Source organism: Phascolarctos cinereus, unplaced genomic scaffold, assembly GCF_003287225.1.
Source record: "Phascolarctos cinereus isolate Bilbo 61053 unplaced genomic scaffold, phaCin_HiC Scaffold_4;HRSCAF=312, whole genome shotgun sequence".
Taxonomy (NCBI): Eukaryota; Metazoa; Chordata; class Mammalia; order Diprotodontia; family Phascolarctidae; genus Phascolarctos; species Phascolarctos cinereus.
Window position 1 is genome coordinate 108,672,347 of NW_027555847.1, and position 26,599 is coordinate 108,698,945.

Below are 26,599 nucleotides of genomic sequence, written 5' to 3' on the forward strand. Positions count from 1 at the left end.
GCCCGGGCGCTCGCAGGCGCGGAGTGAGAAGCGCGCGGGAGTCACGGCGGCAGTTGCGTCTCGGGGGCTGAGGGAGGAGGCGCGGGCTGCGGCATCTGGTGGCGCAGCTTACCCCCGCGTGGGCGCCGGCGCCGAGAAGGCTGTAACCGCAGCAGCGGCGCGAGGCCCGGGCAGGTAAGCTGAGGCGGCGGAGCTGGTGCATCCGCCTGCTGCGGCCTGGCTCGCGGATGGAGGGTGTTTGGGGGAGCGGTCGGCCTTAGGCAAGGCGGTTAGCGGTGGCCTCTGGGGGCCGGCTTCGGGGTGAGGAGGCAGCTCCTTGGTCTCTGCTGGCTTTGATTCTTTCCCGCCGTGCCGCTCCCGGGGCCTGGCACGGCCCCCTCTTTGCCCAAGAGCGGCTCCGGGGAGACAGGGCAGGAGCTGGGCGCGCCTCCTCGGGGCTGGGCAGCATCTGCGGGCCTCACGGCGTCTGCCGGGGCCGGGGAGGCCGCCGCGCACTTCCTGGGAAGGGGAGGGGTGGTGCCGGCTGCCCCCCGCGGCGCCCGGGCCTGGGTAACAGCTCTCCTTCCGTCCCCTCGCAGGCGCATCCGGAGGCTTCGGGCGCTCCTCGCAGCCCAGACTTACGCTCCCTCCGCCCCCTTGCAGCGCCTCGTCACAGCCGCTTATCCCTGGGGTCGGGACCCCCAGCCCGCGGCCCCGAGATGACTCGCGATTTCAAACCAGGAGACCTGATCTTCGCCAAGATGAAAGGTTATCCCCATTGGCCAGCCAGAGTAAGTGTCTGTTTGGTCCCGCTTAGCGGTCCTGCCTCCCAGGCTGGGCCGCCGTCCTCACGCCCGTCCCTCGGATCCTGGCTATTCTTTTTATTTTTTTTTCTCCTCGAGTTTCTTGTCTAACAAGCTTCTGTTGAATATGTAGAAAACTAGGAACCGAATTCTTTTTAGCGACTTCATTACTTGTTTTTGTTTTTTGCCTTTTTTAAAGTAACTAAACATAGGGGGGTTTTGTATTTGCTGGTTAGTTTTTTTTTTCTGGAAACAGTTTATTAGTATTTCATCTTATTGGCACTTTTTTTTCTTCTTCTTGGGGATGAGCATACAAAATAAAATGAGTTTTAATTAACCTTCTCTCCGAGGCAGCTAGCTTCCTTTTGTACTATACTTTCATAAAATATTTTTTCCACATTATAATCAATTTTGGGATTTTTAGAGAAGTATAGTTGTATCTTCAGACATTTAGTAGGGTGAACTTGGTAGCAAGAAACCGATTTTTCTTTGGCTATGGATATTCAGTCTAATGAAGGGGTTTTGTTGCTACTCCCAAAACACAAAATGCTCATGTCCAGATTGTTACTACACCAGGCTATCCATTAGACATTTTGACTTTGTAGAAGTAATCTTGAGCAGAAAAATAACCTTAAGGCCAAGAAAGCTTTTTAGCTACTTGTTGGTGGAAAGGAAGTACATAAAAATGAAAATGTCATATTTTGAAAGGCATGGTAGTACCTTTTTTTTTAGTAGTATTTTCTACAGCTAATTCTTATTTTAGTAACTTGCTGAAAGATAAGTTTTATTCTGGGGTTTGTTTTTTTTTTTAACGATGCCCATTTTAACATTACTCAAAATAATTCAAGACAGTTTTTCATCCCGATAGTAATAGAGTTCACAAACAATTTTATATATTTGTTAAACAGAAGGATGAGGGGGGAGAGGTGCAAACTTGTGATACGTTGGTGCAAGGAACTTACTAGTGAAGAAGTTCATACAAGTGTAGATCTCCAGTTTTTCTACAATTTTAGTCTTAGAGAATTATCTGGGGGTCGCATAGCTGTCAGGCATGATACCAAAGATTATGTATCAATTGGATCTGTTGTCTTTTCAACAGTGATACATATGGTCGCATGAAGTCCCCTATTAGCAATTTTTTCTTTTTCCCTGGAGTGTTTATTAAGGTGTTTTGTTTTCCTTAAGCTTACCTCCCATTTTATGCTCTGTGTATTTTTTCTTCGTATGTAGTTGTTTGCATATTGATTCTCCATTAGAATGTGAGCTCCTGGAGCCAAGGACAAATGTTTTTGCCTTTCTTAGTATCTCCAGTACTTAGCATAGCGACCAGCACGTGTTAAATGCTTAATATGGCTGTTAACTGATGGAAGAGTCCTCTGTACTTGAATTCTTTTATATCGTTGAATAATTAAGTAGTTTGTTGTGAAGTATGACTTCTCTAAATTATTTCTCTTATCTGGTGTATTGTCTTTTTTTTACCTGACCTTAAATTATAGTAGCATTTATATAGCACTTTAAGGTTTGCAAAATGCTTTACAGATATTACCTTATTTGATCTCCCAGCTGTGCCATAGGTGGTGTTATCCCTCCATTTTACAAATGAGGAAACTGAGACTGAGAGGTTAAGTGACTTAGCCAGAGTCATGCAGATAGTGGCTTGATGTTGGATTTGAACACAACACTTCTTGACTCCAGACCACCTAGCTTACTTAGCTCAGGTCCTGTTTGTTCTTCTATAAGCCCTTGCTTCCTTATATTGTTGCTATTACCCCTTTTCCTGTCCTTCCCTTTTACTCCTAACACTAATTGTGTGTATCACTCCTGGAACGTAGAGATCATTTAATACCCTTAATTGGCAGAGGAGACTAAAGTGCTGTAAGGGGTCAGCCACTGTAGCAGAAACTACTAAATGATTACATATATATATATATATATATATATATATATATATATGTATATATATGTATGTATGTATGTATGTTTTACCTATCCCATGCTTTGTGATCACATGTTTGTCTTTCCAATTAGGTTCTAAGCTCCTAGGATAGAAACTTATGTATTTTATTGTGTCTGGTATGCAGAGAGAGCTGGATTTTGAGTCTGGAAGACCCATGTTCAAATCCTGCTTCTAACAGTTGCTTGTGTGACTTGGAGCAAGACACCTAACAGGTGGTATAGTGGATAGAATGCTGGACTGGGGAGTCAAAACAACAACAACAAAAAACACCCAAGTTCAAATCAGCCACTAACTTATCCTCTTTTTGCCTTCTCTGTAAGATGGAAATACACAGCACCTTCTTCTCAGGGTTCTTGTCAGGATCAAGTGAGATAACATGTAAAGTGCTTTGCAAACCTTAAAGCAATATATAAATACTACTATTTCTCTGGCTCGGGCATTCCTATATCTGAGGCTGTTTCATTATTATCTCTTCCACCCTGCTTCTTATGTGCCTATGTTGAAGTATTGTGAATTCTAAAAATAGACATTCATATCCAATTGAAACTGTAAGTCTATAGCCAAATAGAAATTACTTTTGAATTATATTTATTAGATAATTGCAGTTCGGTTATTTTATTGCTGGATCAGAACTGTTCTTTTGAGTCCATATTTTCCAAATTCCAAAAAGAAATGCAGTATGATCTCACAGGTTGACAATCATAGTGTTAAATTCTTTGTGGTGACTTTCACCACAAGACATGTCTTTGTTCACCAGAGGTGCATTAGGGACTTTTTCACATCTGTATTTCAAAAAGAACTTTTTGTACATCATAAGTAAATTTTGGATACACACACAAACACACACATACATACACACATATTACGTATATGTTTTGATGCAGGATAGAATGTCAGTACAAATGTATCTTGAATTCGATAAAAAGCTCTTTAGAAGCCCTTTTAGTATTTTTGACATTAATGTAACTTTTTAAAGAAATCTTATTTTTATTGTCAGGAATATCTGTGTTGTATGGCTTTATCCGAGTTGATGTTGATCTCTTCTGAGTGATAATCTCATGCTCATAGAAGTTAAGATGTAAAGATCTTGATTTTTTAAAATCTTTTTTTCTTTTAGGTAGATGAAGTTCCTGATGGAGCTGTAAAGCCACCTACAAATAAACTGCCCATTTTCTTTTTTGGAACTCATGAGACGTAAGTTCTCTAGGTTAAAATTTGTAAACTTATTTAGCAAGGTTTTTAGATGTGAAATAGACAACCAAAGGAGGATTAATTCAAGGAAGAAATATTTTAGATAGCCAGTATAAAACAATTAAAGCTTATTGTTGATTGTTGGAAATATTCTCTCAGAGTTTCACTATGATTCTTTTGGTTACAGGCTTTAAGATAGTGTACATGTCAGGTGAGATTGATAGTCATTAGTTTTGGGTCAGTAGCTGACTTCCTTGCCAGTTAAAAGAATTTCTCTCTGAATGTTTTGTGATAACATGATTGTTTTTTCCACTTAGTTCTAAATTATTATTATTATTATTATTTTGCTGGAAAGGCCTAGTCACTCTATACATAATTGCAAGGTGGGGTGTAGGGTCGGGGAGTAGGTGCTTACTGCCTTCAGTTTGTCTAACCAGCATGACTGTTCTGGTGGCTATGAGGTCGATGACCTACCATCTCTATATTTAATGTCCTTGACATGCAGTGGATTCTGCTTTGCTTGGACGGTTTTGAATTTTGAATAAAAGCAGCTGTCCCCTGGTTTTACTGTCCCTAAGAGCTGCTGTCTACCATCTAGTGTTGTCCTTTCTCCATTGTTCTAAGCTGTTGGGCTTTGCTTCTGTTTTTATACCTGGGACTTGGATGCTGCTGTTAATGCTATTTCTTTTTTTTTCTTTTTTTTTGGGGGGGTCTTTTTAGGCAATTGGGGTTAAGTGACTTGCCCAGTGTCACATAGCTAGTGTCAAGTGTTTGGTCTGAGGCTGCATTTGAACTCAGGTCCTCCTGATTTCAGGGCTGGTGCTCTATCTACCTAGCTACCCCATGTTAATGCTATTTCAACTATTTTGTGAATTGCTTTACTGTTTTTATCTTTACTGTGTGCCAAACAGTAATGCTTATTAGGATTAACAATTAGGATCACTTTGAAATTTTTATGCCTGAATATTTGTAATGCTCTCTTGATTTAGAACATTTTTCCAAATGAAAGAACTACTGGAAAATACATTGATCAATGATTTTACAATACTGAGAGGTAAAAAGAAAAAAAAATTTAAATTGCTGGAAAGGGCATTTAAAATTCTATTTTAATTTAAAATATACAGAGTGGTAGTGTGAGCTAGTATTTGTTATATCTAAAGTAAACTTTCAGCAAATAGAATTTGGTGTTACTAAATAGTTGATGGGTCAGGTCAAATCATATTTTCTTCATCTGTTTAAATTTATTCTCCAAATTACCAATTCCCATTTTGTGCTCTGGTTTCCCTGGAGATTGTTTGAATAGTTGTTTAGGTATTGGACTAATTTTCGTGTACTTTCAGCTTTTGAGTCTAAGGGTCAGCAAACAGCAGACCCATAGCAGTGCTCCTTTAAGTATCATGTCCTAGGTAATGTGAGTTTTGGAGCTTTGGAGGATAGTAGAACAGGAAGTTAGGTGAAACTTGTACTAGAGACATGTGTTTGGTAAAGAATAGAGGGGATAGGGGGCAGCTAGGTGGCGAAGTGGATAGAGTGCTAGCCCTGGAGTCAGGAGGACCTGAGTTCAAATCCAGCCTCACATTTGACACTGTGTGACCTTGGGCAAGTCACTTAACCCCATTACCTGGCCAAAAAAAAGAAGAGTAAGAGTGGAGGGGAAAACAAAAGTTATTAGTTTTACTTCTGTGTATTCTCATGAGGCTATTAATAGCCTTTCTTCAAAAATCATAACCAGAAAATAATTCATTATTTGTACATAAGTAAAAGGCTTATGATATTCAGATACATTTTTGAAATACAAATAGGTGATTTGAGGGTAAAGCCATGCACCTTGAACATAGCTGGGGATAAAAGTGTTAGCACCTCTTCTTGTCTCCCTTTATAAACTTTATAATTTTGGTTACTGTTCCTCTGAATTGTGGCCAATTAACCTGTTGTCTTTGATGTATGGAGATATAATCTCAAAAGATAAGTTTTTAAATTGTATTCCAAAATGAATTGAGATTTTTTATCAGTAGTTTAATAGTCTGTCTTCAGTTCTGTGCTCCATTCTTAGTTTTATTTATACAGAACTAGGTGCAGTAGTGTAGAAAGTATCAAATGTGAAGTCGAAGCCCACCTGGGTTTTGAATTCTGACTAACTGGTTTGGGGAGTGGGATGGGGTTTGGTTGGTTATCCTATGTTTCCCCCCCCATTTAATATTTTATTTTTTCCAATTATATGTAAAGATAGTTTTAAACATTCATTTTTTGTAATATTTTGAGTTTCAAATTTTTCTTCCTCCCCAAGTCAGCAATCAATCTGATATAGTTTATACCTGTACAATCATGTTAAACAAATTTCCATATTAGTCATGTTGTGAAAGAAGATCAGAACAAAAGGGGAAAACCACTAGAAAGAAAAAACACAATAGAGAAGTGAAAATGGTATGCTTCAATCTACATTCAGACTTCATAATCCTTTCTCTGGATGTGGATAGCATTTTCCATTATGCGTCTTGACTAACTTTGTAACCTCGAGCTCAGTCATTTTACTTTAATGAGCCTTTCATCTATAAAATGACCGAATCTGAATGAAAGACTTGAACTAGATGACTTTCAAGGTCCCTTCAAACTCAACATCTAATTGTGAGACCTAAACAAGTAGTTCTGTAATTGTATTTTGGGGTCTAGACCTGTGATTTCTGCAGTAACCCTTTTCAAATGGAGGATCTACAACAAGAGTTGTTTTGCTCTGGCCACTGGGAGGTTAAAGGACTCTCACATATTTGGGGTAGATTTTGAAAAGTTAATGCTGTAGTAATTTTCTTACCGTAGCATTTTCTAATTCTGGTATTTGTTCATTTTTGGCAGTCTTAACATGCATGGTATGGTATACTCATTTATTATAGGAAGAATCATTTTGGAGTAAGGATGAGAATTAACTTTTCTTTATAGCTATTTGGTTTTGTGCTTTGTTCATAAGTAAATTTAATCTTGGAAGAATCAGCATAAAGGAGAGTGGACAAATGGCCCTTTTCACTGGGATTTTTGAAGTGATTTCCTAGCTTAGGGAAGGAGCTTGTCCTTGGGCAGCTATCCTAGTAAAATAAAACAGGGAAATACCTTTTGAAGTTATTTTCACTAAATGAAATTGTACTCTAATAGAAGGAACTGCAATATTTAGTCATTTTTTTATAGGTATTATATTTGAAAATAACATGGCAGATTGGGGAATTTTTTTTCATGGCATTACTACAAATGCATACTACCTATTACTCTGGGTTCATAAATGCTCTGATAATGAATATAAGAAGTTGAAGATTTAGCAATGGAAAGATCATTTGGTTTGCACATATGGCAGTACACTGACACCAAACTGAACTCTTCATGGGTGATTGATTATTGCAGTAAGCTTTAATTTTAAAATAAAATTTTATTAAAAATTAATTTAAGAGTTAATTGAATTTGTCTGTGATCCAGCTTTATGGACTACTTGGCAAATGCTAATGTGTTTGATTTTTCCTTTTGTTTTCAATTCATATATCTAATGTCCCTATTCCTTTAGTAATTTTAATCACAAACAATTCCATCGTGTCAAATAAACTTGGAAATGTTTAATGTTTATTCATGTTCACTAGCTATGTCACAAATTCAGTAACTTGAGTTCCACTAAATCACACTAAACTTTCAAGTTTCATGAATGAGAAACATATAATTCTTGATTAATTTTTCAAGAATTCTGTCTGCTCTTGTGCAGCTTTTAGTTTGGCTGCTTTGGTTTCCATGTAAACAGATTTGCTGTATTAAAAATGAGACACTGATAATCAATACTTGGTATAGGTAATTATTTGCATTTAAATATATTTCAACACAAAGAATTGTAATTGTGTAGACAACTCTTGAAGGTCCTAGTCAGGATTCTTTTTCATTCTTGTGCACATTTTTCTTAGGTACTTGATTTCAATTGGCCTCTGCTTTGTATTATTTCAAGATGATCTATCCAATTTCTTAATGCCATAATGGTAATTTATTGTTATGATATACCCGATTAAAATGTAATCTCATTAGACTGCAAGCTTTTTGCTATTAGGGATTATTATTATCGTTGACATTATCATCATCATCATTATTATTATTTTTGTGATTGTATCTCTAGCACCTAGCAAGTGTTTGCCACATGGTAGATGTTAAATGCTTGTTGACTGAATTTACTTAATCATTTCCCTATTGTATTGTTGGATACCTTGTTTGATTCTAGCTTTTTGTTGTAACTATGCCTGTTTCATTTTGATAACATTTTCAGGTTTATGCTTAATAGTAGAATTACTGGTCCAAAGGGTATAATTATTTGGTAACATTTCCTGTATACTGCCATATTGCTTCCCCCTAAAAAGATACTGAATGTTTTTAATTCCACCAGCTGTTAGAAGTCATTTCCCTTATCATTTTTATAAAAGTAGTCATAAAACGTGCTTTCTAGAATCTTAGACATAGGAAACTAAAGATAATTTATGAAGGTACTGCATTTCAAAAGTTAAAAATTAATGGGTATATAACTCTATGGAAGAATCTCAATTTTTTCCCAACTATCAGGATTTAAAGGACTCTAGATGTAAATTTATCAAACTGGTACAATAATGAAGATAGCTTCCAAGTAAGAACTTGCTTATTTTAAGTGTATAAAAAGAAAAGAGGGATTGGGCAGTTAGCTTCAAAAGGCAATTTCATGGTCTGTTATCTCCTTTAGAGAACACCAAAAGTACATTGTTGCAAAATGTTTCAAAGTAATTGCTTAGATCTATGAATGTTGGCTCCTGGTTCTACCATAGTGTCCTGCTTTTGTTTTCTTGAATTATACAAAAGGTAGTTCCTTAGCACTACCCAACCCCTTAATTCAAATGTGGTAAAGAATAATAAATCATTCCAGTGCCAATTTATTAAATTAGTAGCAGTGTTGCAAAGTGATTTAGACTGCCAGAACTGTGAGGGTTTGTTTTCTATTTTGGGGAGGGAGGAGCAAGTTTTTGATAGAGATGACAGCAGGGGTTCTTAACCAGAGGTCAGTGAACTTTTATAAAAAATTTGATGAACTATTATAATATAATTGGTTTCATTTGTAATCGATTTTTGAATTTTAGTCATTTAAAAACATTCTGTACACTTAACCAGGCTGCCAAAGTGAGGGTCCCTGCCACAAAACAAGTGAAGGATTACAGTATCCAATTTCAGTTCTAACCAGAGTGAAATAGTGAAATTACTTAACTCTTTGGCTAGAATGAGCCCCTAATAGTATAGCTATACTCTTAATTTTATTAAAAAAAAATGGGATAATGTATTATAGTGGCAGTTAGTTTCAGTATAAAATCGTAGTACTATTTTCTAAAAATACTCTTATTATCTTAGTCTTGTTACTATAGTAATTGGTGTTTATTGTAGAATTTATGCTGTATTATTTGAACAAAATGGAGAAATAATTGTCCAGAGAACATGCCTACACAAGGTAGGTGATTGTTTTAATGGAATTAGGGCAAGTACATTGTTATATAAGTGTATAAGGTTATAAGTAACCAATATTTGAGTCATGGTTTTGAACACTTGTTCATAAAGAGACTTCAAAAATGGAGCACAGTTCTGTTTTAAGATCTTCATAAATTGATCACAGATCCCATTAAAGTATGAGGTTCCTATTATGTTCAATTTATTTACATAAATTTTAAAATTTAATTTATTTTTAGTTTTCAACATTCACTTCCATAAGCTTTTGAGTTTTGTATCCCCCCACTCCCTGACGGCGTGCAATCTGATATAGGCTCTACATATACATTCCTATTAAACATTTTCACGTTAGTCATGTTGTAAAGAAGAATTAGAACTAATAGGAGGGACCACAAGAAACAAGAAACAAAACAGAAGAGGGAAAAAAAAGAGCAAATAGTATGCTTCGATCTGTGTTCCAACTCAGTTCTTTCTCTGGATATGGATAGCAAAAAATTGTAATTTTAGGGAAGCTTTTTAGTCATGCATTTCAGATATGTTGAATTCCTGCTGCACTAATGAACTCAATAGAGTTTGATCACATCAAATGAACTAATGAACATATCAACTTAGACCTTGCTGTCTAGTTTAAATATCCTAGTTTTATTTAGATACTTAGGTGGTATACGTCTCTTGTGGGAAGTAGTCAAATCTTTCTGTGTTAAAGAAACTGTTAAAGAAGAGTCATTCCCAAATTTTCTCTACTGAGAAGATAAACCCAACCAAGTATTTCTGCTCCTGTGATTTGATAGACATAAATATATATTCCAAGTTGTAACCCATCCAAACCTGCCTATCTTTTTCTACTTTTATCCATGTCCTTCAGGAAATCTGCCATAGTAGGATGTGTGTCCGGTATGCTGTGGTCCTTTTTCTAGATCCTTTGAATTTGTATGGATATGAGTAGAACCTATGGGTTCCAATTCTTATTGGGTCCCCAACCCCCCATTTAAAAATATTGGTTCCCTCCCCCATTAAACTTTGCCTTGTAATGAAGGACAGTTAAGCGTAACTGACAGATAATCTTACGTTTGCTTTCTTCACCCATGTTCCCCAAATTCCTTTGCCAAGAGGGGAAAATGGTGCTACATCCAGTTTCCTGGAACCATGATTGCTCTTTGTAATTAATTAATCAGAATTCAGTGGCTGTTATTGTAGGCATAAGTGGTTATTCATTTAAATTGTATTCCCCTGATTTTGCTCTATTTTATATCACTTCATATAAATCTAACTATGTTTTTCTGAATTCTTCGTTTATCATTTCTTAAAGAACAATTTATTATATTCATATACCACAGTTCGTTCAGCCATTTCCTAATTGGAGGCCATAAACCTTTTTAAATTTTCTAGCACAGAGAATGCTGCTGTGAATATTTTGATGTGTTTATATGTAACATTTCTTTCATTGACTTCTTCAGAGTGTATGTCCAGTACTGGAATAGATGTGTCAAAGGATAGGAACAGTTTACTGATTTGATGTGTATTTTCAGAGTAATTGGAACCAACTCAGAACTGCCTACATATCTTGTAAACTCTGATGTTCATGTAGGCCTTTTCTAATTTGCTGAAATCTAAAAATTTAATAATATGCAACAACAACAATTCTGGGGCAGTATCCTATGATTTTCAGCACATGACATAGGACAGATTTAGAATTAGACCTCAGAAACCATCTGGTTTAAACCCCTAATTTTATAAATGAGGAATCTGAGGCATAAAGAAATGATTTTCTCAAGTTCACACAAAGGTAGTAAGTGGCAACACCAGCATTTGAACCTGGGGTTCCTGACACCAAATCCTTCACCCTTTCTGCCCTATCACATCTACTGGTGTCATGTTATTTAGGTATTAAAAAAATATTAAATAATTGCTTTTAATTTTAAAAAAATCTCATGAAAAGTAGTTCCAATTATAAAATCACATTTAAGAATGCCACAGTCCTTTTAAAATGATATTTAAGAGGCAGGTAAGTGGTGCAGTGGCTAGAGCACCAGTCCTGAAGTCAGGAGGACCCGAGTTCAAATGAGGCCTCAGACCAAACACTTGACACTTACTAGCTCTGTGACCCTGGGCAAGTCACTTAACCCCAATTGCCTTAAAAAAAGAGGCAAAAAGAAATAAAATGACATTTAAAAGAAAATTCTCTGATAAAGCAATGCTAGATTGATAGGTTTTTCTTTTTCTTTTTTCCTTTTAACTGGGTTTCACTTCAACCAAATGACTGTTCTCTGGGCATTTAATGTCTCCTGAGTTTCACTCACAGTTAGTCCTTCTCATTAAAAGTGAATATGAAAACATTCAAATCTGGTGTCTATAGAAATCTACAGATGTGTAAAAATGGATGAATTTGATTTCTTTGCCTGTAATGGCAATGGTCACTGTCAGTACTGGTCATTTAGAGTGTCAATAGCTATATAACCTCTTAGGTCATATCATGGCTATGGCTTTATTTTTATTTTTTACATTAGAAGGAACAAATTTGTCAGTTGATATAGAAATTTTATTATAACTTTACTTTGAAATAGAAAATTTAAACCTATCTCGTTTCTTTGCTATGTAGATTTAAAAGAAAAAAAGAACAGTGTTGTCCTTTGAAGGGTAGACTTAATTCTGTCCTTTTGGTATTAAAAGTATGTGCTTCAATTCAACATTTCTGCCAAAAAATACCCTTTTTGTAAGCTGGCATTTTGTAACAGTTGCATCAAAGAGGAAATGCTTTGATCAGCTTGGTGAAGAGGTGAAGTTTCAGTTGTGATATTTATATTTGCCCCTCATAAAGCACATACACGTGATACATGTTTCTTAGTGAAATAGAAAGATTCCTCAAAAATGCATAGAAGGGTGACCCTGTCTACTGAAATGCAGTCAACAGTCTTGTTTATGGGTCTGAGTTAGTAATCTTGGTGAAGATCAAATAATTTTTATGGGAGCTCAAAAATATAGTGAAGTTAGGCAGAGTTAAGAGACTTAAAATTTTAGTCTTTCAATTTCATAGGGTCATAATTTAGTTTTAGTGATATTTCAAAGTCTGTTATGGTTAAATCTAAATTACATTTGAAACTAACTTTTGCTCTGATGAAACATGAATATGCTGCTTGTAAGCAGAATTCTTGATTACTGAGGCTTTATTAAAATATGCTTTTGAATGGACTTGTAAAATACTTTTAGGCACTAAAGAACTTTCCTATTATAGTAGGTTCACATAGTAACTTTTTAGTGGTCATTTAGTAACTCTTAAGTCCCATGTTTCTGCTGTATTTTGCGTCTTATATGACATTTTCTTTTTTCTTATATTACATTTTAAAAGAAGTAATCGAGTTTGATGTAATAAAACAGTTTCATCTAGTCATTTGAGACCATCTTCCTGGGAGAGGTAGTAGAATGTTTTAAAATTTTTTTTAATTTAGGGGCAGTTAGGTGGCGCAGTGGACAGAACACTGGCCCTAGAGTGAAGAGGACCTGAGTTCATATCCGGCCTCAGACACATAACACTTACTAGCTTTGTGTCCCTGGGCAAGTCACTTAACCCCAATGCCTAGCCAAAAACATAGACACACACACAGACACACACATTATATATACTTAAAAATTTGTTTCCATTTTGTAATTAAAGCTGTAAATAGTTTCTGTGTACAGGTTGTATGGGAAGAGAGTAAGATTTATACACTTTAAAAATCAGAAAACAAATGCAATGACTGTAGAAAAAGTCAGTAATTCAAATTAGTGTAAGCAATTCAAGACTAGTGGAGAACTAGTTTCAATTGAGTATGAAGTTTGTAAGAATTAAATAGATCTATGCAAACTTACAGTTATTAATTTTGTGATGTAAAATAGTCATTTACATAAAATGTCTCTTGTCTATTTTTCACAGTGCTTTTTTGGGACCAAAGGATATATTTCCTTACTCAGAAAATAAAGATAAAATATGGCAAACCTAATAAAAGAAAAGGCTTTAATGAAGGATTATGGGAAATAGACAATAACCCCAAAGTGAAGTTTTCTAGTCAACAAGTAAGTAATGGTTACTTAAAATTTAGTTCTGTTGTTATATTTAATACATCCTGGGGAACTTCCTGGGCTCTACCAGAAGTCATAAAATTAAAAGACTTAAGACAGCCTCGACTTAAGAATTACAAATGATTCTTGCATTGTTATTTTTTGGCCTTTGGGGGAAAAATACTTTTGAACATCTTTTTCTCTTTCTCCCTTTCTAGGGGAAAGGATTAAAAAACGGCCAGGGGGGGGAGAAGTAGGTGGCACAGTGGATAAAGCACTGGCCCTGAAGTCAGGAGGGCTTGAATTCAAAGCTGGCTTCAGACCAAACACTTGACATTTATTAGCTGTGTGACCCTGAGCAAGTCACTTTAACCTCAATTGCCTTAAAAAATAAAAAACTAGGGGGAATCCGTGGATTTTGCAGGTCACAATTTACTAAGCACATATAGGCTGTTAGGCATCTTAAATTTAAATTCTGATTTACTAATTTAAGTACATTCAGGAGTTTACTTACAATTCCTGAATTTATCTTCACTGCTTTTATATATGTAGAACCTTCATTCGCTTTTGACTTAAATATTTTGTATTTAATCTGGTGCAAGGAATTTTTGCCTTTGAGTTTAAGGTAAGACTAGCTAGACTTCTCTAAAAATTGTTAAGAGTTAATTACCAGGCTAAGTGGCATAGGAGATGGAGCACCAGCCTTGGAATCAGGAGGACCTGAGTTAAAATCCATCCTCAGACACTTACTGGGCAAGTCACTTAAGCCTGATTGCCTAGCAAAAAAACAAAAACAACCACCACAAAAGAGTTTATTACCTTCTTGAAGTTCCAGTGTTATCATAGGCTCATTATGTTTTTTTCCTGGTCATCTTGTTCTTAGGACTCTGGAGAATGTTTTATCTGCCCGTTTATGGAGGTTTACAATTCACAATAAATTTTGTAGGGTGAGGAGGGTTGCTTTGCACACATACTTGTTCCTATTCAGCTGTATGTAGTTTATTAGGTTTCCAAACCTAGAAGGTGACATACTTCTTTCTTCTTAATGGAATGAAATGACTCGGTCTAATTGTTTGGAATCTTTTGACAATTTGTATAAAATTACTAACCTCTATTCAGTATAGAATATTAGGACTGGGTGCTTTGTGTATATTTGCTTCTGTCTAATTCACTTCTACCATAAAGGAACATTCCTTATTATAAATAACATAATTTTAAGAAATATAACTTAACAGTTAATCTGAACTGAAAATGCTAATACTCTCAGCCTCTACCAAGGAAATACAGAACTAAAGGCTACAGCATGTTATGTGAATAGCTTGAAATGCATACTAGAAATTAATGTAATTACCAGACCTTGGAGAATGAAAACTAAGGAGGCCTCCATTTTGTAAAATAAAACTCTTCATTGTATTGCAGGCATCTACAAAACAGTCAAATCCTTCTTCTGATGCTGAGACTGAAGAAAAAGAAATTAGTGCTTCAAAAGAAGATACTGACCATGAAGAAAAAACCAGCAATGAAGTAAGTCTGATAAGTCTTTTTTTAAAATTATTTTTAATCTTAAATTTTTTGAGGCAGGGAAAGAATTTGATAGTAGCAAAGTGGAAATTAATATTTGCAAAGGCCAGTAGTGCTTAAGGAAATACTTAAAAGATTTTAACAACCTCAGAAGCCAACCAGCCCAACCTATATCTGAAAGAAGAATCTGCCCCACGATATGCCGAACAAGTGGTTCATCTAGTATTTGTTCCAAGATCTCCAGTTAGTGAGAACCCAGCATCTCCTCAAACTGCCCATTCCACTTCTGGCTGCTTTTGTTTTTTAATTTATTTATTTTTAGTTTTCAGCATTTACTTCCATAAGCTTTTGAGTTTTAAATTTGCCAAAGTTTTCCCTATATCAAACCAAAATTTGAGTCAAAAGGTGTTTACATTTTAAATTTTTTGAGAGCGTAACACTGTTTATGTATTTCCAGAGACTAATACAGTGTCTTGCACATAATAAGTAACTTGTAAAGTATAATGAGAAAATACAGGAGCTTAATTCTTGGTCTAGATGTCAACTATATCATGGTTAACTTTGGAACATTTGATTTATATACGCACTAATGGAAATCCTCTGTCCTTTTTGGAAATCAGCTAATTAGAGTTAATCACAATTTACAGAATAGATGTGATCTTGAGAAATTAAGTGACATTGCACAAACTGAATAATTTTATTGATGAGTATCATTATAAAGTCTGGCACATTTCCACAAGACACTTCTAGCATTCAAACTATGAAAAAGTTTGACCCATCTTTTAAAAGCAAAACTTATATAATCCTAAAGAAAAAAATTTTCTTATGAAAATGTTACTAAATACAGATTCTATGCCAAAAACATTTACCTGTTACATATCAAAAGAGTATTTTCGTGTTATCTCAAGTAATGGGATGTCAAAATATATTAAAAACCACTTTGTATTCTAACAAATAGAATAATTTTCATGACTTATTTAAGATTTCTAAATGTTATGCTAAATTTAGAGCTGGAAAGGCACCTTACTAGATCTGTGCCCTAATTTTATACATGAGGAAATTGAGGCACAGAGAGATTAAATGACTTGTCAAGTCACACAGGTAAGGGGAGGGAGGATGATTTTGTTGAACTGCCACTTAAAAGTGTGACTGAATTTACAAAAACCCTATTTATGAAAATGTCTTTTAAAAGGAAAAGACAAGGGGGTGATTATTTAAAATATTTACATAGCCCCAGCCCATTTGAAAGATTGGGGGAAGGGGGAGGTCCTTCCTCCATTTCGTTAACGTACAATTATATATAGCCTGAATCAATTTGGGAATAGGTATCTTTTAAGCAAGGCTACTTACACCGTTTGTAACAGTTGAAATTCAGTGTACTAAGCAAAAATGTGACTTTATGGAAATTAAATTCTAGCTTTCATTTCAGTAGTAAGGCTTTTTTTTTTATATGATTGATTTCCTATTATTACATGGTAGTTCTAGGCACTTATAAAAAGTTTATTTCAAGCACTGGGTTATTCTTTTATGTTATAACTTTGAATGTTTTAATGTTTGTAATTTAGAAAGGCTAAAAACACTTACCAGGACTTAAGTAAAATACATCTTTGGTTCTGGTCTACAATATATTTTTTAGGTCTCCATATCTTGCACTAATATTTTATTTGTTCTTTAGGATGTGACTAAAACAATGGACATAACCACTCCAAAGGCTGCTAGAAGAGGAAGAAAGAGAAAGGTAATATTGACTCAGGATCAAATAGATTTTTTAATTATACTGGGAGGGAACATCGGTTTAATTTCTTTCTGCTTTTGATTCAGCTTCTAACTTATCCTTCAAACTTGATTTTGCAGGGGCCTGTTGTGTAGTTTCACATTATCTAGATTCATTTCTCCTCCTCAATTTTTTGACTATTTCTTTGTATCTCCAACTCACAGTGGGCAGGGTAGGGAAATGAGGTAAAGCTCAGCAGTTTTATCACTTGTCTTCAGTCCATTCAACAGAACTGTTTTAGGGTGTCCACTTAGAATGTAGAATGTTGTTTTATTTTAGACACTGCCTGAAATGACATTTTGGGATCATCTTTGAATTTCAGTTATCCAAGTTGTTTCTGCCTTCTAGTACATGGATATTTGACAGCTGGCTGTACTTAAAGTAATTGGAGGTATTTGAATGGCTTTTTATAATTCTAGAACTAATTATATCACATCTGTTTCTGTGAACCCTATAATGTATGTGAAGATTTTTATGATAACATGGTTATAAAAACCTTTCTCAAGATTTATGCCTTTATTAAGATTAATCAAACCATTTGTTGCATTCAGACTTCCATTTTAGTACTTTCTAGTTTCGTAGTTTTATGTTAGCAGTTTGAACTAAAGCAACACTTGGTATATGAGAAGAAATTTCACTGTACCCTATGAAACAAAAAAAAAAGGAAATTTATGCATTTGTGGATTTTTTTTAATGTGCTGAGAATAAAAGAAAAACCCAATGTGAATGATGGAATCAGTTGATTAAATAAATAATTCAAGTACTCACCCACATTCATTCTATTTCAAGGGGAACCCAGTGGAATTTAAGACAATCCTCCTTGTTCTTGGGGTGCTTACAATGTAGCAATGAAGTAACTGCCAGAATATTTTTGCAATAGCATTCAGAAAGTGCATGATTTTTGTTTTAATAGTTACTGTTTCAGTGCCAGGAGTGTAAATTTTGTTTTCGGTGATAGATTACTCCAATATCATCAGTGAAATCAGCTAAAAGGAAGGAAACAAGTAGATTAACCTAATTGGTTAATTTTATATTTTGAACTTAATAAAGCTACTTTTGGTCTAGTTTTGTCTTAGTAACAGCAATACACATGGATTTAAATTTTACATTCTGTACGTTATGGCTCTGTCAAGCAGTTGTGGGAACTGGAAAAATGTATGACAGCTTACCTGCAGCTAATGATGTACCTTCAGAAATGTTGGTAGATACCTAAATTTTTGAAAAGTTTTTCAGTTAAAAATTTTAAAGCTTTTAAAATAGGAATGCTTTTTTTTTTTTTGTTAAAAAACAAATCCACAGAGACTGTGTGAAATAGTGGATAGGGAGTTGACCAAGACTGTTAAGTTATAGAGATTTCCCCAGCTGTGTTGTTCCCTATGCCAATGAAAAAACACATCAAAAATCCACAGTACAACATAGACATTTTATAAACTTCCGGCTCAAACATTAAAGTAGCATTTATTATACCATAAAATAATGCTATCATTTTGAAGTAGTTTTGTCAGTAGATCATAAGTTGTGGTGTAGCAATCATGAGAGGGCTAGTTGTTGTTCTAAATTACTTAGGGAGTTTTTCCCAGGACTACTTTACCTAACAGAGATGCTTTATTTGAGTTCTCAAACTTGTGGGTGCCTTTAAAAATAACTGTTGGTAACAGACTTGCTTAACCATAATGCCTCTGAGCAAATTTACATAGAAAGAACAGATTGACTGAACTTCAAAAATGGAATGAAGTTGTGGAGATAGGGTTAATCTGCATGGAAGAAGATTCTTTAGTTGGATGTTTCATAACTGTAGTTTTTCTGAGTAGTGATTTAGATCTACCTTCCAGAGAAACTTGCTTTGAAAGCATATTGAACACAAATGCTTTACTCTTTGAAATACTTGGTTCTCCTATAGCAAGGGCTCTGTATTCCTGATTTAAAGAAAATTCTTTACTAGTTTTATTAATGTTTCAAAATATGAACATAGTTATTACATAACTTTTTTTGCATGATATTTACAAAAAGTTTGACAACTCCTGGTCTTACATCAAAATTGTCCTAAGATAGATTTTTTCTTTGGAGGTGGGGTTAGAAGGGGAGGGTAGGAGTATAAGGAGGGGCGCAAAGGTTAAATGAAGCTACTGCATTAGCAGCCTGATGGTTGATAGATCTCTCTTCATGCCTCTGCCTCCAATACTATAATATTGGGACATAAAGTTTTTTGAGCTGAGCTATGATCTGTAGCAATTTCACCTTAAAATACAAAATATTAATCTACTTAAGGCTGCCTACTCTAATATTTAGGGAGGAACTGATGAATTAGCTTCTTGTATCGTCTGAGAAAATGACTAGAAAAGGCTGTATTATACTCACCTTAAAACTTAATAATTTGACTCAGTTTAGGATTTTTCATGGTTTGTGACATTTACTTGCAAATCTTAAGCTTCAAGGATTTTCTTTAAAGGGGCTGGGGATTTTAAATTACCATTTTTATTGTGACTTGAAGGATCATTTCCAGGTAAATATTGATATTAATTTTTTTTCATTTAAAAAATTTCATTTTATTTTTCCTTAATTACATGTAAAAACAATTTTCATCATTCATTTAGTTTGACTTGTGATACTGGGAGTATCACTTTGTTGACTGGACTGAAATGAAAGCAAGTGTCTAGTGAATTGATACCTCCTTTACCTACTCTGCCCACTTTGAATTGGAGGCTTTTTAATCAATCAATAATCAAAGAAAATCCACATAAGTTCTTATGGGATAAAGGTTAGAAGCAGGGTTGTTCCTGTGCCATAGATCCCTTTTCAAAATTTTTTTTTAACTTTATTGAAATGCTAAATTCCAGGTAGAGGTTAGTAAAATTTAAGATGTCATTTGTTTTCCAATCCATTTATGGGTTAAGACTTAGGCCTTTTATCTCAGGTATAATTAATTAGGTGACAAATTACTTAACTAACAGATATTAATTTGTAATAAGGAAGGTGTATTTTCATAGCTTAAAAGACTTGTCTTTTTGCTCTGAATACCTGATTGAATATTTCCTCATTTGTAAAATTTAGGGTATCTGAGTTCAATGAAGGTTGCTTTTTTAGGGGGAAGTATTGCCTTGGTTGTGTATATATCACAATTCTTCAAAAACCAATAAAAATAAATAGCATAGATGTTTGTGTAATATTTTGTTTAAAGCAGGCTTAGTGTGTTAGTATGAAAGAATGTCCAAAAGTTCTATAGAAGCCACTCATATTTAAGTAATTATAAGCAGGATGAGGAGTGGCAGAAATATTTTATATCAAATATGTTTGTGTCATACTATATATGGATTAAACTTTTTAAGACTACTCTTGGGGAATAACTCCAACTCAGCTAATCTTTTGTGATCTAGGCAGAAAAGCAAGTAGAAAGTGAGGAGGTAGGAACAGTGACTGCAGCAACAACAGCAACACCCGTCTCTCCAAAAGTGAGTCCTAAAAGAGGAAGACCATCAGGTAGGTTCGTTAATTTTTTTTTTCCCTTTTTGGTGAGGCAGTCAGGGTTAAGTGACTTGCGTAGGGTCACACAACTAGTAAGTTTCAAGTGTCTGAGGTCAGATTTGAACTCAGGTTGTCCTGATTCCAAGGCCAGAGCTCTATCCACTGTACCATCTAGCTTCCCCAGGCTCATTAATACTTGACAGCCTTGTTTATCAAGTTCAGTACCTGAATATAATTTATTTCATACATTGTTTTTTCCTCCTTAAAATCATATTATTAGTATTTGTCTATGGTACAGCTTGTGGTTGAAGCATTTAAAGATGAAAAAAACATTAGTCTAACTAGGTTAAAACAAATAATGAGCTGGTGAGTGTAGGGGGACATCAAAGTGCAATTTGAAATGAGCTTTGTTCTACATCTGGGAATTGGTAAAACTAATAACTTTAAAGGCTATGTCTTATAACTATGTATAGTTGTATTCCAGATTCTTTAAAAAAAGAACATTTTATATGCTTAGCTTCATTGTGAAGCTGTGATTGATTATTATCCTTGGATATTGGGTAATATTCACCTTTTTACATTAAATAATCATTGTGATACTGAAAAAACAAGCCACTCAAAAATATTATATCATTCTTGTTAATGTGTAGTATATGTATTAGATCACTGCTATTTGACATCATAAAAGAGGAAATATGGCAAGAATACTACACAGTAAAATGAAGCAGAAATAAAAATGGACTGATATAGGAAAGCTAGAGAAATAGTTGAAAGTCAGGGTTCAAAGGATGTTTTACTATGTGACATTTATTAAAACTAGGAACTATATGTTTTAATTCCTATTCCAACATTTAATGCACATCAAAGGTAATATATAAGTATAATCTCTCTTTGGAAATAAAGTAAAAACACTGTTTCATATTCTCATTGGAGGTGTTAACTAAATGTATTATAATTGGTGTATGTGTGTAGACACACACCTGCATAAACAGATACACATGTTATAGATATTGAGATTGTTACCAATTCAGTATCCTTAAATATTGGAGTAGGTAGACATTGTCACTCAACCTCAATAGAATACATGTGTAATTGAAAGAAAAATATTGATCAGAAAGGTGATGTACATCATTGCTAGGTTAGCAAGAGACTTAGTACTCACTTATAAAGGTCCTTTTTTTCTTTTTGCAAGTAGGAAAATGATTTGCATTCTACCATGTTTTTTAATAGTGTATAATAATTTTCCAGGAGGTTATTTACAAAATTTTCAGTTCTTTTATCTGAAAGAGAAAAATTATATAATAGCCACTTAATGCTATTACATTACTTTTATAAAACATTTATCTCCAGAAGGCATTGCATTTTAGTGCCTGTGAAAAGGTAATAGCCCTGATATAGAAGCAGCAAAGTACAAATTCTGATTTAAAAGATTCTTCACTTCCATTAATCTTACCATTTTATATAAAGTCATGTTTTGTTGGGACAAATTGAAAGAGATATTATAAAAAAATTCTTTTTGACTATCTACTGACAATACTGCATAAATGAATAAAATTAACAACAAACTAGTACTGTACTTTTTCAGTTAGATTGTAACTCAAAAAGGGAAAGCTTGTGATTATGAACTAATTTAGTCTTTCATGTGAACATTAGCTACAGAAGTAAAAGTTCCAAAACCAAGAGGGAGACCCAAAATGGTGAAACCGCCTTGTCCTTCAGACAATGACAAGTAAGTTTATTTTGAACATTATTGATATATAATGTAATATATTTTTAAAAAAATGAATATGCTTATATTTTGAGTTTCTTCTGGCTCTCACAACAGAGCGATTATTACCTTGATAAATTGTACAGCTAACATTAAAGTCTTGTGCTTTGGGAAGAATAAAAATTGCTGAAGAGAATTTTGCTAAGAATCTGTTGTGCTTTCTGTCCATTGTCATTATTATTATATTATTCCCTTAGACTTAAGTACTAAAGTAATACATTGGTTGCATGTAGAAATATATAGTATGTATAAAATGCAAAAAGCATGATTTAATTTTTGTTAGTTTTTTTTTTAAGAAAACCTAATAAGCAGGAAAAAATAGTTTGATAGTCTCACTTTTACCTAAGCCAAGTAAAATAAAAACTAGCCTTTTTTTGTACAGAAATTGTGCTAAACACTTTACAAGTAACATCTTGTTTGATCTCCATAAAAATCCTGAGAAGTACGTGCTCTTATTATCCCATTTTACTGGTGATACTTGCCCAGGGTCACAAAAACTAGTAAATATCCTAAGGCTAGATTTGAATTCTGGTCTTCCTGACTATAGACCCAGTGCTTTATATACTGTGTCACCTCGATGTTCATTTTCCTTTAATGTTTTTGAATATTTGGTGTAATAGGAAATCCATTGAAGTATTTTAGAATAGTCCAAAAAGCAACAATTGAAGTCTAACCAAGCGTATGTTGTACAAAATTGCTTTTCTATAAGGAATGTGTATTGGTAAATGGAGATCAAATTAAAATCAGTAATCTTGTTAACTTGCATACTTGAAATGGGTAATTTTAATTTGTAGTACTTTGATAGATTCATAAGTACATTTCAACAAAATAATTGAATAGCCTTTTTGATTGCTTAAAATAGATGGAATGTTCTGAAAAACATGAATAGGCAACAATTGGAATATTGTTTCTCCAGTCCTTTGATCTTAAACACATTTCAGGATAGTGACTTATTAGCCCATTTATTCATATTCTAGTTTAAAGGTATAATTTTTTGGTACACAAAACATCTTTTATTGCTATGAACATAAGGTTCAGTTAATCATGTGTAAGTGAACTCTTTTCCTCACTTTATTATTATTCAAGTAAAAGGCTCCACAGGACGTAATACTCTTTACCTATTCATAGGTCTTATGTCTCATTAGAAAAAAGCTTTAAATTTTCTTTAGGCCATCTTGACTAGTGAGGAATATCTTAAATTTTAGAGAACGTCTCCAGGGTTTAAAGCTCTTGAATAATATAGGAATCTGTTGGTGTTACTATGATCAACAAATAGAAAGGATACTATAATCAGATAATAGAAATAAGATTTAGAGTTATAGTATCTGGTTATAGTTTTCCTTCGTTATTCAGATTTTGGTAATAATACTTTACTGCTTCTGGATAATATATAAGCTATGGACTATATACTGGAACCTAATTTAAAACATGGAGTCAGTTTACCCAACAAATTTGGTTTGGTCCAGTTTGGTTGGGCAGAGATTGTGTTTTATTAGTGTTATTGTTTAAGTACAGAATCTATATCATGTTTTGGATAAATGTTTGTTACAAATTTGTTGAACAAAATAGATCAGAATAGCTGTCTGTAAACTTAAGAATGATGAATTTGACACGAGATCAGCTTGAATAACAACTTGATTTCTCTAACTTGTTTATTTATTTATTGCAAACATTAATGCCACTTTATTTGGTGGTGAACTGCTTTAAGCTGATGAAGAGCATGCTACGTTTAGCTCACAAATTCATTTGGCATCTATAATTTGTATGGCAACTATTAACATGTAACTTATTTGCCACCTAACTGGTGATGGCATTTTCCTATAGTTAGACTTTTATCAAGCAATGCACTTTTTTACCTATATTTAGGAAGAGATTATAAAGAATACTTGTTTTTGTTTGAGCGGTATAGTTCATTCAGAATTACAATTCGTAATATGAAGTGAATAAAACATGTGATTTGTACTACTTACTAGTAAAATCATTTGTCATTGAAAAGATTCTTAAAGTTAGGAAATCTTGGTATGATAAAGGTTATTAACATTGATTCCACATCAGCTAATTTTATACTATTAATACAGTATTACTGAAGAGGATAAAAGTAAAAAAAAAGGTCAAGATGAAAAACAACCAAAAAAGCAGTTGAAAAAGGATGAAGAGGTCCAGAAGGAAGAAGATAAGCCAAGGAAAGAGCCAGACAAAAAGGAAGGAAAGAAGGAAGTTGAGCCAAAAAGAAAAACTACAACAAAAGCAGGCTTTGCTTCAACTTCTGATTCTGAAGAAGAAGGTGAAGATCAAGAAGGTGAAAAGGTAGGCTTAACTTTTTAAAAAAGTATTTGCCTCCAATGGATGTTAAGTGTCTTTAAAGTCCTTTTTTTATTTAAAAACTTACATTGCAGTACAATTTTAGTATATTTGAATTGTGTCAATTGTGGAACAAATTATTCTCATTTGACACGTTTGAAATTCTGAAAGGTTGTTTTCCTAAATTTTTAAAAATATTTTTAAAATGCTGTTTGCTGATTGTTTCTAATTCCAGCCTATCAAAGGAAACTCATCTGAGATTTATTAAGAGGAATAATGGGATTTTTAATGGTGAATCTACTTTAAACTTAGACCTTGTTGCTATGAGAATGAACAACCTCACTTTTCAAGAAACATGCCCTCAAATCAGGTTGTAAACCAAAGTGGCTTCTTAGCATCCAAAATCAGGTTAAGAGTATGTGTATAACCAAACTTAAGGTCTTTAAGAATAGCATAGCATGGCATAGTGGATAGAGTATGGCACTTGGAATCAGAAATGACAATTAGAATTAGTTATTATATGGTACTTTAAGGTTGGCAGAGTGCTTTACTTATGTCAACTGGAAAGACCTAGGATAAAATCCTTTGATATTTAATAACTCTACAGGTGGTTTGAGGATTGACAACCATAATCCCCTGACTGAAATTCTTTTTTGGCTAGGCAGTGGGGTTGAGTGACTTGCCCAGGGTCACACCGCTAGTAAGTGTTATGTGTCTGAGGCTGGATTTGAACTCATCCTCCTGAGTCCAGGGCTGGTGGCCTACTCATTGCACCACCTAGCTGCCCCCCCCGACTGAATTTCTTAGTGACTATTTCCCATCCATAGTAAATTAAAACAGGGCCTGATAGCTAAGAGGAGTTTTTTTTATATTTTTACATTTTTAAAACCATTAAGTTGCAGCAGGGCTAAGGGGTGGGTAGTAAAATCTTAAGACAATGTCCTACCAATGAGAGAAGAGATTTAAAAGAGATAAAAATAGTATTAAAAAATTGGGGGGCAGCTAGGTGATGCAGTGGATAGAGGCGTCAGGAGGACCTGAGTTCAAATGTGACCTCATACACTTGACACTTACTAGCTGTGTGACCCTGGGCAAGTCATTTAACCCCAGTTGCCTCAGCAAAAAAAAAGGGACTTTGGTTATTTGGGAGAAGTGGCCAATCCAGACTTTATATAAGGATCTTAAGTGAGGTGGGGGAACTCAGCTGTTTAACAAAAATAATGTGAGACTTCAGTCAAATACTGTATTAAAATTTAGGGTAACAGTATCCACAGCCTTCCTCTGCTCTACCAATCAAATAGAATTTTGTTATGGAATTGATATTGGCATGATCCGTCGTTGATGAAGTCATGCTGCTTCCTTCCCAGAACAAGAATAGCTCATCTTTCTATAGCTCTTTAATTCTTAGTTTCCTCTTTTTTTTGCTAAAACTTTTAACACTGTTGAGGCAATATTTACAGTATGGATAATATATTGGAACCTTTATTTTTGCCAATAATATGCTGTATCGAATTTTTTACTTTTGGCTAGGAAGTGGGGTTAAGTGACTTGCCCAGAGTCACACAAGCTAGTAAGTGTTATGTGTCTGAGGCTGGATTTGAACTCAGGTCCTCCTGGCTCCAGGATGGGTGTGCTCTATCCACTGTACCACCTAGCTGCCTCCGAAATTTAACTATTGTATTGTGAATTATGAAATCTACATCATTCTGGGGTGAATTTTTGTTATACATGGGTCAGAGCATTAGTTTAGGATATTTAAATTGGTATAAGATCTTGCCTTGAATAAGTAAGATTTTCATAGCTTTGTGTAATTAATTTTTTGCAGATGTTAATGCCACTTGTCATTAGACTTGTCAAGAATCTTAATGCTTGGAATGTCATAGAGGGACATGTGAAAAGAGCACAGAGGCTAAATATATCTTACTATAAGGTTATTGCTTGGTTATTTTGGCTATTAGTTTGGTGATTGAGGTAATGAGGACACATAATTGGTAGTTAACTAGAAATATTCCATTTTAATTTTCAAAATGAAACAGAAGAGAAAAGGAGGAAGAAATTTTCAGGCTGCTCACAGAAGGAATATAATAAAAGGTCAACATGAAAAAGAAGCAGCAGACAGAAAACGCAAGCAAGAAGAGCAAATGGAAGCTGAACCGTAAGTTGTTTTTTTTTTTATAGCCTATATGTTTTCTTTTTATGTCTAGAGATGAATATTTAAACAAGTACAGCCATATAAGCTCTCAAAAGTATGATTTTTTCCCTCCTTGTATTATAATACAGCTCTCATTCTTTTTGGTCTTTCCATTGTCTATACCTCAGTTATATTTTTTTGT

At 34.4% G+C, this 26,599-nt stretch overlaps 1 protein-coding gene and 1 long non-coding RNA gene across 2 annotated transcripts in view; one reads left to right on the top strand and one right to left on the bottom strand.

Moving 5' to 3' along the window:
• The first annotated feature begins 688 nt into the window (after positions 1-688).
• Positions 689-26,599, top strand: part of PSIP1 (PC4 and SRSF1 interacting protein 1) — a 31,801-nt gene continuing 5,890 nt past the window's right edge. Inside the window, 10 exon segments of the mRNA XM_020969716.2 lie at positions 689-770; positions 3,857-3,933; positions 13,316-13,364; positions 13,366-13,455; positions 14,860-14,964; positions 16,637-16,699; positions 20,110-20,212; positions 21,851-21,926; positions 24,044-24,272; positions 26,303-26,421. Coding sequence (XP_020825375.1) covers positions 699-770; positions 3,857-3,933; positions 13,316-13,364; positions 13,366-13,455; positions 14,860-14,964; positions 16,637-16,699; positions 20,110-20,212; positions 21,851-21,926; positions 24,044-24,272; positions 26,303-26,421 — 983 coding nt within the window. The 5' untranslated portion in view covers positions 689-698.
• Positions 17,622-20,112, bottom strand: LOC144456798 (uncharacterized). The gene is made up of 2 exons (XR_013485896.1): positions 17,905-20,112; positions 17,622-17,721 (listed from the first exon to the last, which is right to left on the bottom strand). It is a non-coding gene; the product is annotated as an uncharacterized LOC144456798 (long non-coding RNA).